The sequence below is a fragment of the Passer domesticus genome, chromosome 3, assembly GCF_036417665.1.
Source record: "Passer domesticus isolate bPasDom1 chromosome 3, bPasDom1.hap1, whole genome shotgun sequence".
NCBI lineage: Eukaryota > Metazoa > Chordata > Aves > Passeriformes > Passeridae > Passer > Passer domesticus.
In genome coordinates, this window is record NC_087476.1 from 34,899,004 (window position 1) to 34,912,766 (window position 13,763).

General features: G+C 43.2%; 1 protein-coding gene across 2 annotated transcripts; it reads left to right on the plus strand.

Annotated features, from left to right (window-relative positions):
- The first annotated feature begins 1,669 nt into the window (after positions 1-1,669).
- Positions 1,670-13,502, plus strand: PRSS35 (serine protease 35). Of its 2 annotated transcripts, none has more exons than XM_064412548.1 (2): positions 1,670-1,804; positions 7,630-13,502. In XM_064412548.1, the coding sequence occupies exon 2, from the start codon at positions 7,641-7,643 to the stop codon at positions 8,880-8,882; it is 1,242 nt and encodes a 413-aa protein (XP_064268618.1). In that variant the 5' UTR covers positions 1,670-1,804; positions 7,630-7,640; the 3' UTR covers positions 8,883-13,502. The 2 variants fall into 2 exon arrangements, with proteins under 2 accessions (XP_064268618.1, XP_064268619.1); XM_064412549.1 differs by lacking the exon at positions 1,670-1,804 and adding an exon at positions 2,262-2,409.
- Positions 13,503-13,763: the final 261 nt, after the last annotated feature.

Consider the following 13,763-nt stretch of genomic DNA (forward strand, 5'->3'; position numbering starts at 1 on the left):
TGGAAAACAGAAACGTTTTTGATGTAAAGCTCAGCTAACTTTAATAGAATTCTTCAGGGTGGGAGAGGAATATATGATAAAGAACTAGTGAGTATCAAATGAAGATAGCAGGTTGATAAGACACTAAAAGAGGCAAAATTTTGCACAAAGATATGTTTGACCTGGAGAACTTGTTACTAAAGCAAGTTGTAGATACTACAGATCCATGTAGGTTAAAGGGAAGATGGGCAAGGACCCAACAGAGAAATCCAGTGAAGGTTACTAAGATCATAGAAACTGCACCTGCCTCATAAAATCTGAGTCTGAAATATTGGTGGCAGTGAAGGTGCTGGAGGGAACTACTGCCTTCAGTAATGCAAGTCAATATTGGTCTAGCAAAGCCCTTGGTCTCAGCCAGTGTGGAAGCTCTTGTGTTCAATATATTGTTTGTAAAACTTTACCACTTTGCCTCCATTTCTGTCTTGCCTTGTTAATTACTTTGGTAATTCTTCAGGTCACTTTCTCTGGCACATGAAATATTATTATATTATTACTATTTTGCTTTGTTTTTAAGTTGTGTGCATAAAGAACAACAAACCCAGAACTGCAAATGAAATCTAAATTTTGAAGAAATAAGCCTCTGTCTTCAAAATGAAACTGCAGGCTGCAGTTTGCTGGTCAAAGCCTTATTTCTAACCTGTTTAAAAATTTGGTTCCACTAAGTTTTTGAAGTTAAGATTTTTAAAGGAAGGACATGCCTATGATTAAAACAACGAAGCAGCACTCTGGAGATCTCACTCTGATCTCCAGCAATGCCACAAATTTCCTGCTGGTTTTGGCAAATCAATGGGCCTTCATTTAGCATGAAATGAGTTTTCAGCAGATGAACTCAATGGAAGTGCTTGAGTTAAGCCCTAGCAGAACTGCTTAGTGAGGGCCCTTTTCACCTTGTGCATCTGCGTGGCAGTGGGCAGCTTTGGGGAGGGCCCTGTTCTAGTGCCAGGGGGTGATCCAGGGAGGAGAGACCTCCACACGAAGCCTTCTGCCTGGGGAGGAGAGACCACAGAAACACTGAGGGAAAGGAGGAAGCCAAGGAGAGATGAGGAAAGGAGGAAGGTGCTTCTCACCTGGCCTCTGGGGCCTAGACGAGCGGGAATGGTCCAGAGGAGGGGCAGGGAAGGTCCCTGAGGAGCAAGGCGCTCCAGAGGAGCGGGGCTGGGAGACGGGCGAGGGCAGGGAGGAGCGGGCAGGCCGCGGTCCGTGGGAACGCCATTCCCCGCTCCTCGCCTTCTGCGGGACGCTCCGGCGGGCAGGGGCAGCGGCTGTCCCCGCCACAGGTGGAGCGGACGGTGCGAGCCCCGCTGCCCTTCCCTTGGGACGGGCTCCCTCCTCCTCCTGCCCGCTTGTCCCCGCTGGCCACCCCGGCCCGGCCGCCTCTCCCGCCCCGTCCCGTGCGGGCCCCGCGCCCAGAGGAGCCGCGGCCGGGGCGATGCGCCTCCCCGCTCCGCAGGCAGAGCCCCTTATCCTCCTCCCTTCCCATCCGAGGAGACACCGAGATCTGCCTCCGCTCCCCTCGGCCCTCCCCCTCGGCTTCCTCCCTCTCGACTTCTTTTTCTTTTTTTTCCTTTCCTTTTTTTTTTTTTTTTTTTTTTTTTTTTCTTTTTTCCATCCCCTCCCCCGCCTGGGAAGACCTGGCCGCTCCCCCCGCCCCGTCCTCAGTAGCCGCGGGCGCTGGGCGGCGGACGAGCGGCGCGGAGCGGGGAGCCGGGAGCCCGAGCCCCGGGGCTGCGGCCGCCCTGCCCTCCGTCCGTCCCGCGGGTGCCAGGTAGGACCACGAGCCTTCCCGGCCTCGGCTCTGGGGAAGGGGCAGCTCCCAGAGACCTGGGCGGGCAGGAGCGGAGCTGGGGATGGGGGCTGAGCTGGGACCGGGCACTGCGAGGGAACCACCGTCTGCAAGGCGATAGTTTTGCGATGTCATTCTTCCTACGCGGGTTGTTTTTAAAAAATGATGGGGCTGAGCGATGTCAGTACCTTGAGCTTGGCAGCTGAGATGTTTTGTGTAAAGTTCCTGCCTCTTTAGCCTGATGGATATATTTTTGATAGGACTAAAACGCCACGCGTTTATCTGGTCCTTTTTTTTTTTTTTTTTTTTCCACATTTGAAGCCGGTTTCACAAGACGGCTTAACAAGACTGCAGCAAGGGGCATATTTATTGGGTTTTCGGGGGTTTGTCTCTTTGTGCCTTCTGCGGGGAGCAGGCAAGGAGCCTCTTCACCCTTCAAAACAAACTCCTTTAATTCCGATTCATCCCCTCAGTGTTAGCGCTACCATCTCCGCGCTCCTCTGGAATTGACACTAATTTCATCCAGATTCGTCACTGCTGGAAACAGATTTATCTTGGAATAGCAAAAATAAAAGAGCCGTGCCAAGGTATTTAACTTGCAGGCTTTGTAGAGGGGGAAAACTCCTTCGGGTCAGGCGTGGAGAAGCAGAGCCTCTCGAGGAAAGCAGGACCAGGGAATGCCTCAGGAGAGATAAAGCCTTACTCCCCAAATCCTCCTCTTCTTCCAGGACAGCCCTGGGCTCTCACACGCGAACACACAGGAGCGGAGAGGGCAGAGGAGAGGCGGCCATCCCAGCAAAGCCCTCCCGTCCCCGCCGCTCCTCCGGCCGGTTCCCGGTCTGTGCCCGGCTGGCAGGGCTGGACTCCCGGAGCCGCTCAGCAGCAGGGCACTGGCCGGGGCGGCGGGCGCGGAGAAGATCCCGGCGGCGGGAGGGGCGCGGAGAGGATCCCAGGGGTGGGAAGGGCGGCGGAGCGCGGAGAGGATCCCGGCGGCGTGAGGGGCGGGAGAGGATCCCGGCGGCGTGAGGGGCGGGAGAGGATCCCGGGCGCGGGAGGGGCGGGAGAGGATCCCGGGCGCGGGAGGGGCGCGGGTGCGGAGCCGGAGCCGGGCGCGGGGCTGGAGCCGGGCGCGGAGCTGGATCCGGGTGCGGAGCTGGAGCCGGGCGCGGGGCCGGAGCCGGGCGCGGAGGTGGAGCCGGGCGCGGGGCCGGAGCCGGGCGCGGAGCCGGAGCCGGGTGCGGAGCTGGAGCCGGGTGCGGGGCTGGAGCCGGGTGCGAGGCTGGAGCCGGGCGCGGAGCTGGAGCCGGGCGCGGAGGCGCTGCCGGTGCTCCGGGAGCGCCGCCCCGCGGCCGCGGCGGGCGCTGCGCCGCTTACTCGCGGTCCTTCATTTCCCCCGCCCGTGGGATTTCAGAAACGAGCTGTCACGCTTGCCGTGTAAAATTAGTTCTTTCTATGAGTATTGAAGCTGACTAAATTTTTGCAAGAGACAGGAGCCGTAGTCGGGGTTTTTTTTCGCGAATCAGAGAGGAGGACAATATCCATACACCACTGTACAGAGTGAGCGCACCTGGAGGAGGGCAGGGAGAGCAGTGGTGGATAAGTTTATGGCAATGGTTTCTTCCAGGGAGTGTGAGATATCAAAAATTTGTTCTTTATTTTGCTTTGTCAGAGTAGAACTATGAATTCCAACTTTCAGGTCATTTCAAGAATAAGGCCAAAAGCAGTTAAAGGAGATGGTTACTATAGCAGTCTCTGTTATTTTAGGGCTTAGAAATTGGATTTAAAATTGTGTAAGATTAGTTTGAAATGTGTCGACTTTCCTATAAGAAGAAGGAAACTGCACGGTAGAGGCTGCACTAAATAGATCAAGATAAAACACTGTCAGGAAGCTGGAATGAATTTTTCTTCTGTCTGAACTACACTGGCATGAGAATTTCTTCCGTGATAGCCTGAAGTGAAACCTATTCTAGTTTGGCTTGATTATAAGCCTTTTCCTGACGTGCATTCAGTTGGAGTAAAGTAGGACAAAATATTTGAAGGATATCCTCAAAAATTAGGGGTTTTTTTGCCTGTGGATGCAGAAAGGTTTAATGTGGAAAGCAAGAAATTGAAAGAACTAAAAATAGTTTTACTTGTACGGATATGTCTGGCAGCTGGAATGACACCAAAGTTATCAGCTGAGTTTGGAAACTGAAGAAAGAATTTCAACATTTTCATATAGCTGGGAATATCTCTCTTCTGATTTCCATTTTGTTTTCTCACAAATAATTCATCATACCTTAAAGAGCTGACTCAAGGATTCCAGTTACTGTAAGCCAACCCAAAATCTGTATGGGAAAGAGTGAAGGAAAGGAGAGGGCAGAGCACCTTAGGGTGTGGAGGAAGTGTGGAGAATGGGTAATTGAAGGTTTTTTCTTTGCAATCAACTTGAAGCCTTCTCAAGGCATTTCCTCCTTCCCCTGGAGGCTGTATTCTCTCTCCCTTTCTCCCACCCTGCAAAGCTGTCTTTGCACCCATCTACACATTTGTATCCTCATCACCTGGCAAGAGGAGCCCTGTGTTTCCCTCTGGCCAGCAGCCTGTGCTGGGCCATGGCAAATGCTGACATTGCCCTTGCTTGGAGCTGGTCCCTTCTAAACTGTAGAGATGGGGTTAGTAAACAGATCTCAAATGCGTGGCTGCAAATGACAAATCTGCCTAGCAGAACCACTGCTCTGGTCTGTAATGAGAATTTCCATGTTTATCAAGTTCCTTGAACTGCTTCCAGTTATCCTGAAGTGTAGTTAGTTCATTCCCAGTGACAAGTGGATCATTATAAATGAAGAAAATCTTGGCTTCCAAGACTGCCTTTGTAAGCAGTGAGCACTTGAGTGTCGTGTTTCAAATGGAGGGCTCCAAGGCATCTATGGAAGGTTCTGTGCTTTGACTTTTTTTTTTCCTTTCTAAAGAGTAGCAGAAGGAGCCATAGTACTCCACCCTTGCAGAAGGTCTCTCTATAAAGCAGAGAGAAAAAAATGGACTTCTCTATAAACTTAGGTATGAGATCATCTGGGAAGACATGAGCCGTCACAGTGGAATGACATCAACCCAGACTTTCTATGTGAACAAGCAGTTAGTGACTGAATTTTCCTTAGGGCTCACAAAGTTCAGCTACAGAGGAGTATCAGATATCCAGACCTTTATGAAAAACTGAGAAAGGGAGGAATATTCTAGGGAAAAATAGAAAAGTCATTCTCAAACCTGATATTAGAACTCTCTTCTTCAGCAGCTATATTAGGGTGAAGCAAATTTAAACCATCTTTTCTACATGAATACCACATTATTTATCCTCAAACCATGCTAGTTTGTGACAGGCTGGAAACAAAGACAAGGAGATGCTTCCTCATACAACATGTAGTTAAGCTGTGTGACTCCTGAATGCAGAACATTATGGCTAGAAAATTCTATACGTATTCAAGGGAAGACTGTCAAACTGTGGAAGAGAAATTAACTAAGGTTTCCTTACACTACAGAAACTTCGTCTGCTCTAAAGTCCACCAGGTACAACTGGTTGAAAGTCAAGAAACTGTGAGGGAGGAGGGGCATACCTGGTTATCACTGATGCTGTCCCTATCTTCTACCCTAGGCAAACACATTTAGTCAGTGTCAGAAACAGGATTTTAGGACAGGCAGGCCTTTGGTCAGGCCAGGAAGCTATTTTTATGTTCTCATTGCAGTATTTTTTTTTATTATTTTGACACCTTCTAACCCACAGATATGTAAAATAGTAATTCCTCCTTAGATTCAGTCCTAATTGAGCAATAACTGAACCAACACTTTGAAGGTAACTTTGTTAATGTTTAAATGTGCACATCTCTGCTATACCAATAAGCTAGACTGGTGTGAACAACTGGTGTTCGTCTACAAAATCTTGTGCCTGGGGTGATTCCCCAGCTCTGCTTTCAAAACTTTCAGTCATCTTTTCATGTGACCACATACACCCCAGAGCTCAGACCTGTGAGTCACTGTAATCTCCAGACGTCTTAGGAAAGACCCCACATCTTCTCCAAAATCTGAGTTAGCTACTTTAAAGCCAGGAAGGGTTTCCTTCTATTGTAAAATGTGGTGTATATGTGTATATATATATATATATATATATATATATATATATATATATATATATATATATATGTATATGTATATCCTAGTAAGTGGACTCCAGCTCAAAGTTGGTGCTTCATTCTGGAAAAGGTGAAAAATGTTAAAACTATGCTAAAACAAATCCACTCTCTTCTTGGCATCAGAAGCAACAAGCTGTGGTTGAACTGTAGTGCTTACTTAACAACAACAAAAAAAAAATACTTATTATAGACGACAAATATGTCTATAGGGTAAAGATGCCTCAAAAATCATAGGAGTCACTGGCCCATTGCACAGCTTTGAAAGTGATGTTCCCCACTTCTTTTTCCATGAACCCCTGTTTTTCATGCTAGATCTTCAGTTAGCCTGTAGCCAGGCTGTTTTACTGGAGATCACCACTTTTACTATTCTAAACTAAAATTAAGGAAAGTGGTTGTGTTTGCCCTGGCCTACACTGCTATTGCAATGTAAACCAGAGAGCTTAACCACATACAAATCCTTGAATTGCTTGGCTTTTAAAGTTTAATCATAGACCCTTTCTTTCTTCACTGCTGAGGTTTCCATGTAATTGGAATGAAGGATGTTGGAACTGAGCACAGATTTCCCAGTGGCAGCTGCCAGTAGTTGGATAATGCCACTGACATCAATGCTGCCAAAAGAGAAAAATGGTCTTTTCAGTAATGGTTTGAGTTCAGAATCAAGAATTCTGGGTTCAGTTTCTGGCTTTGCCTCAGACTTCTAACAATGTTACATTTTTCCTGCATGTTTCCCAACTGGAGATGGGAATAATACTGCTTTTTGTCTTTCCCATTTAAAGTATTAGCTGTTGGTATGGTGCATCACCCCATCTAGGTGGGGCATTCCACATGTGACCATAAGGCACAGACAGCTCAGTTCCTACAGCCTTTGTGGGATCCTGAAAAAGGCATGTGATGAGTAACCAGACTTGTCCCTCCTGCTCAGCTGAGCTTTGCTGCATGTATATATAGCCAGGAGACTCCTCTACACCAGCAACATTCTGCTTTCCTCATTTGTCTGTCTGTCCTAGAAGACCTTGGTTCCTTGGGATAGCAGTAAGCAAAGTGCCATTTTTCATACAGGCAGATTCATGTTCTCAGCTGGGTGGGTAGTGGAGAACCATCATTGACTTTTAAGTCAGCTAAAGCCACGTTTTGGACATTACACAAAAGAGCACAATTGGTCTGGTTTCCCAAGGGCCCCTAAGTCTCACGAGTGTAGTCTGTCTATCCATCTCTGCTTGGATCCCAGCTTTTGAATGCATTGAGGGTTTCCAAGTGTGTTCTACCCTCAACTATATAGCTATAAAAAAGAGAAACAGAAATGTAACTGCATACCTTTGAGATAAAAAAACCGAGGATGCTCTACCAAGGGGAATGACTCAGACTGCTGCCCACTGAGGGAAAAACAGGTAAAACGCAGCCACTTTCATCTTCCAGTATGTAACTCAGCATGGATGCTGGCTGAATTATCTGCATCCATTTTTCTAGAAACAATTGGAAGAGTCAGAGGTAAAACAGGGAATATCTGAGGCATTTCTATTTTAAGTAGATTGTAGAATTCTGTTCCACTGATGTCAGTTCTAAAATTGCATGATTATACTTAGTAGATATTAAGATAACTGTATATATTTCCAAAGTGTATTTTCAAATCTCTCTTTCTTGTTTTAGAAAAAAATAAAATGGAGCACATGTTACTGCTATTCATAATTTTCATACCTATATTGAGTCTCAGTAATGGAACAGAAACTGAACAAGATTTTACTTGGCACTTAAGGAAGATTCCCCAGATTGTGAGGGAAAGAACTTTCTCGCTTGACAGCCCTAAATTTGAAGCAAAAACCAAATTAGAGCTGAACAGTGTATGTGGAATTGAATGTCAAAGAAAACTGCCAGTGCCAAGCTTGTCTGACTTGAAGAGCCTGTTATCCTATGAGACTGTTTTTGAAAACGGCACGCGGATCCTGACTGAAGTGAATGTCCTCGGAGCAGTGCCTGACCCAGCTGCAAACACAACCACACGAAGGCCTTTGAGAAGGAAGAGGCAGGTATATGGCACAGACAGTAGGTTCAGCATCTATGACAAGAGGTTTATGACCAACTTCCCGTTCAACACAGCCGTGAAGATCTCCACGGGCTGCAGCGGCGTTCTCGTTTCCCCCAAGCACGTGCTAACAGCAGCCCACTGCCTGCACAATGGCAAGGATTATGTTAAGGGCAGCAAAAGACTCAGGGTGGGCCTGATGAAGACAAAATCCAGAGGCAACGGCAGGAAACGCAAAGGTGCTAAAAGAAGTAGGAGAGAAATTTCTGCGGACAAAGAGGATCCCAAAGTCACTGCAGAATTAAGGCGACAATCCAAAGGCGATGAGAGAAAGCAGAGGGGATCTGGGAGGAAGCAAGGGACCTCAGATGGCGTGCCCTCCTTCCAGTGGACCCGGGTGAAGAGCACGCACATCCCAAAAGGCTGGTTTAAGGGTGTCTCTGGGGATATTGCCCTGGATTATGATTATGCTGTTCTTGAGCTCAAGCGTCCCCACAAAAGGAAATACATGGAGCTGGGAATCAGCCCAACAATCAAAATGATGCCTGGGAGCATGATCCACTTCTCAGGTTTTGACAATGATCGGTCTGGGCAGCTGGTCTATAGATTTTGTAGCATTTCTGATGAGTCCAATGATCTGTTTTATCAGTACTGTGATGCTGAGCCTGGCTCCACAGGATCTGGCATCTATCTCCGTCTGAAGGAGCCAAACAAAAAGAAGTGGAAACGCAAGATCATCGCTGTTTACTCAGGCCATCAGTGGGTGGACATCAATGGCGAACAGCAGGATTACAATGTAGCAGTACGAATTACTCCTCTCAAATATGCCCAGATTTGCTTCTGGATACATGGGAATGATGAGAATTGCACGCAAGGCTGAAGAGAGCCGAGCCTCAGTTTTGCTTAGCACCCTCACTGCCATAGAGTGAAAGGCGACCGCAACAGTGACTGAAAGAACATCACGCCAGAACATTCTTGAACTCAAAGCTCACAAGTAGTTCTATGGTGACTTTAGGAATGCTGAATTTCTAGGGGAGGGCTAGAATTGTCAGACAAAATATTTCTAATCAACCTAGATACGCACTTAAAACCCCAAACTATATTTATGTTTGCCATTGTGATAAATTCAAGTCATTTGTGAGGAAAAAAATGGCTGCACCTTTTTGTCATTTTTTTCCCCAGAGGAAGAGTTGAAACTTCTCAAACTGGTGTTATTAAACAATATATATTTTTTTCCAATGGATTTACATTTCTCAGGGTTCTGTTCCAATTCTTCAAATGCAAGTTGTGCATATAGCATGTTCCTGTATGTGCAGAATGATCCAGAGAACTGCATGAGACAAGACATTATTCTGGCATTCTCTAAAGATCACAGGTCCATGTTGAGAAGCAGCACTGAAGTTAATGATTGTTAGTTTGGAAAACTTCCTCTTCTGGTTGCTGCAGGAACACTCCCATGGAAATTCCAAATTTATGTAGCTGAGATTTACACCTTAAAGAAACATTCACTCCATTGCTCAGTAAAACTTACAAAAGATAAATTAACAAAAAGAAAGTTTCTATGTTTGGAAGAAAAAGACACATTTAAACATTCTTAGAGAAGCTATAGGAATCTTAAACATGAGCATTTGCCTTCCAATTATTATTTGGAGAGCTGTAGGTTTAGTTTCCAGTCAAATGTTTAGCTTTACCCTTGGGAGAAGTCACTGACTCCTGGAGTGGCTACTTGACAATCATTTGGAGCTTCACAGATGATAAATCTTCTGGGTGCTAAACATTTCTTCAGTTTTTATAAATTACTTTTATATGAGTTCAGCTTCATAGATAGGATAGTATGTATTAGACTGGGAGTTGGAAATCAATATTTTAGTTTGGCTTTATACTGTTTTGCAAAGTGTGTGGTTTTAATCATGTTATATTCAGACTCCACCTCAACATGATTCACAGGGTTAACTAAAAATTTCTCCCAATTAAATTATAGCACCTTCTGATGGTAGAACTATCCTGTGCATTATAAAAGGTATCTTGTTAGATAGCAGCAGTAGTTAGCAAATAATTTGGTTCAATATGTTTGCAGAACCGTGTATTTAATGAAGACACAAACTGAGCTTGACTTTTACACACCTTTAAACACAAACCATCTTCTTAAAACTGTTGTTGATTGCTATATAAGTCTGTATCTTTTATTTTATGTCAAGATTTTGAAGTACACAGAATTCTTATGGTGCTACATTAATCTAATAACATAAAAAGATACTGTGCCTTTCTGATCATACCTTTTGGGTTTCAGTACGTTCAGAGTATTCACCACTGTAATATTTAATTTTTTTTACCATAAATTTATGCTGACCAAAATACTTTTTCTTCCTGTGCAAGAGAAAAAAATACAAGATTTTAAAATAATGTTTGGGGGTTTTTTTTGAATCTTTAAAACATGCTTGTAATATCTTTTGATGAAATAACATGATTTTAAATAACCCTTTTTTTTTTGGTATATGGTTGAAAATATACAACCTGACACACTGAATGTGCAGGCAACTTTGTCCTGTTATTACCCAAGCACAAAAATTTAAGACTTGCTTCCATATCATAACCCTAACAATATTTAATTCATTGGAAGAAATCTCACTTTAAAGAAAACTATTTCTTTTAATGTCAACCTTTCCAGGGAATACTCAGCTTTTCTTCCTTTATTATGTTTTAATTTTATTTTATGTGATTGTTTGCAGAAAACTAATAATAATTTTTAATAAGTTTAGAAATAAATCTCTAAGATTTTAGGGTTAATTATTTTTTATTATTGTTAACATCTCTATTAACACATGTGGCTTTGCTGACATTAATTTTAAATCACCTCAGTCCAGTATTTAATACTCTCACTCTATGCAACAGATTTATAGTATTCTTTAGACAGGTCTGTAATGTTTTTCTTAAGTGCCTTTTTCCATAGTTATTGTGACAAATAAGGTGCCACATCATTAATCTAATACAAGACAACCCAGGTCCATGGATTTTTTCACAATTATTGTCATTGTTGATTTGGGTCCAAATCTGATCAAGATAAGGGGGCTTAGTAAATTTCTCGTTTTGTTGAGTCTTATTTAGGTGTGCTCCTCCTCAGAAGAAATAAAATCTATTTCTTTATCACTTTGGGAATTGGGAGTAAGGTAAGAATGAAAATGTTTGATGTCAGTTTCCAAATGGTCTTGTAATAATCATCGGTTGTAAATATCTCAGACACAACCTGAGGTTTCCATACCAGGTTGATAAAAACTCTTTCTTTTCAGAGAATAAATACTAGACGCTCATTCTGTAGTACTAAGAGATTAAAGAGGTTGGCCAGAGGAACATAAAAATTAATTTAAAACAAACAAACAAACCTCTGTGTCTCAGTGCCCATGCACAAACACATGCAGATACACAGGCTTGAAGACCATGGTTGTTTTGACTGAGTTTTGGTGTTGTCAGCACCTTCAGGCCAGGGAATGCAGGTAGAAGAAGACACAATTTTTTTCCAGTTGTCTTGGCATGGTAGGCAACATTTTGGTATTCCACTTGGTCTAATAGAGAAATCCATTATGTAGGCATTGTGCCTGCCTACTACAGGGACTCCTGGAACCGTTCATAAATCAAGCACTTACACGGAATCTCAGGAATTTAGTGTCCTGCATAGAGCTCTTGGTACCCACCACTGCAAATGGGACAAGAATTTCTCTGCCATCTCAGATTTTCTTAAAAACCTACAGTTACTATCTAGCTACCAATGAGAAAATATGAGGAGGAAAATATGATCCCAGTAGATCAGATCTTGCTGTTGTCTAGGACACCAGCAGCAAGGCTGAGTTGCCAGCCCTTGTGATGTTTCCCTAAAGGATTTGTCATCTCTCAGGTACCAGGCTGCACATAATTTGTTTTCATCAGTACTAATTGTTTTCCATAAGAGTTTGTATAGTAGATATTTTTATTTAACTGTATTCCTGGCTTTAGGAAAAAATTCAGTCAAATCTCTTTTCTCCTAGAAGGCTACTGGAATTTATAAAGTCAACAACTAAGTTTTTTTTCAGGGCCAAAGATAAACCTCATATGCAAACCATTAACACACACAGACCAGCTTCTGCAAGGTATTTGTGCATGTGTTTAATCTGAGGTTCTGAGACACATAGTGAAAGTCAAGGGGGTTATTTGCAGTGTGAAAAATTAAGAAGAAAAGCACAACATTATGTAGGAAAATGATTTCTCTTATATGAGGTATAGAGTACCCAATGTTTTAATAATTGCTTAAAGAAACTCCTTGACTCCTTAAGATTTACCATCTTAATTTTGCAGATTTATGTGTCTATATGGAGTATGAATCACCATGAATATGACTTAAATTAAAAAAAAAAAAAATTACTTGTCCACATGTGGAGGGGAGAAGCAGCTGGGGAGTTTTTATATTCTGCTGATAAGGGATGACCTGGCAGCAGACAGCAAATAAGAGAAAGAAATAAGAAGTAGATAGTATGGAAGGTCAGGAAGATGGAGATGGTATGCAAGGGATAAAGAAAGTGTGCAAAGTAACAGATGAAATGGCTGCAAGGTAGCAGAGGCACCTATTGTGAGAAAGAGTAGGCAGATGGTAGACGCTTAATTGCATGAATTAAGATGTGAAATTCACAAGTTTCATGACAATTTTTCACTGTTAAAGATAAGGCTTTTCTTCCCAGCCAACAGCAACAAGGAAAGGGCTGTCAGAGGACTCAGGCTGTGGCAGGAGTTTTGACCCTGATCTACAATCCATGCCTGAATTCGCAGGGATGATGCTGCTGTTCATTCAGGGTCCTTGGAAAGCAGCAGATCTGTGTTCTGACCAAAAGGCTTGGCAATATGAACCTCCCAGTACACTGGATCACCAAGAGTATAGTGAGTAAGGGATATTTCTCAAACCTGACCCTTTTTTTGGGATTCCTGTAAAGGCTGTTCTCCACTGGGAAAAAAAAATCAAACAAAACATCTCAGACTTAAGGCATTTAAATGTTGGCTCCATTTTTGCATGTATCTAGAAATTCTAGGCAATAAATTTTTTCAAGTGTCTTCTGTTTGTGTTTGGCATCCATAGAAATTTAATCAACTGCTTCCAATTTTAAAGCACAGATTATTGCAGATAGTTCCATCTACAAATTCCTGGATTAAAGAATGACTGGGGGAAAAAAAGAATGTTATTAAATTGCAAGCTTAAAATTTCATTCTAATCTCAAAGGATTTGGGAGTATATTTTGGTCCCTTTTGCACCAGTTTTTTGCTCCAAGTGTCAGAGCATTTAGATTAAAAATCTCCAGAAGTAGCTTTGAGGATTCTTTCAGGTTCTTTGCTTTTTCAAGACTGACAGAAAACTTTAGAATATTTTTAACTGTGTAAAGTGACAAGCCATTTGAGAAAATAAATGCAAACCTTTGCTCTGTTAAGATATTGTATGATGCACTTATTCTGTCAATAAATATTTTCTGTTGTTTTTCTTTTCCTCTGTCGTGATGCAGTTTGTTAGCTATGGTTGTGTTACACAAACTTCATTCTCCAAGTGCATGTAATGATTTATCAGTGAATCATCTGGGACTTGGTCTTACAAGATATTAACATCTCTTTAAACTTGTTCTGGGGAAAAAAACTCCCTGTCTTCAAGATAATTACTCCATGAGCAAATTTGATGAGTAAAACATTTAGTTCAGCAAGGAAATGACTCATAGTCTACCCTGCAAGTTATTAATTCTAAAATAAGTAATTA

Coding starts and splice junctions, on each gene's coding strand:
- PRSS35 (XM_064412548.1), top strand. CDS start 7,641: ATGGAGCACATGTTACTGCTATTCATAATTTTCATACCTATATTGAGT.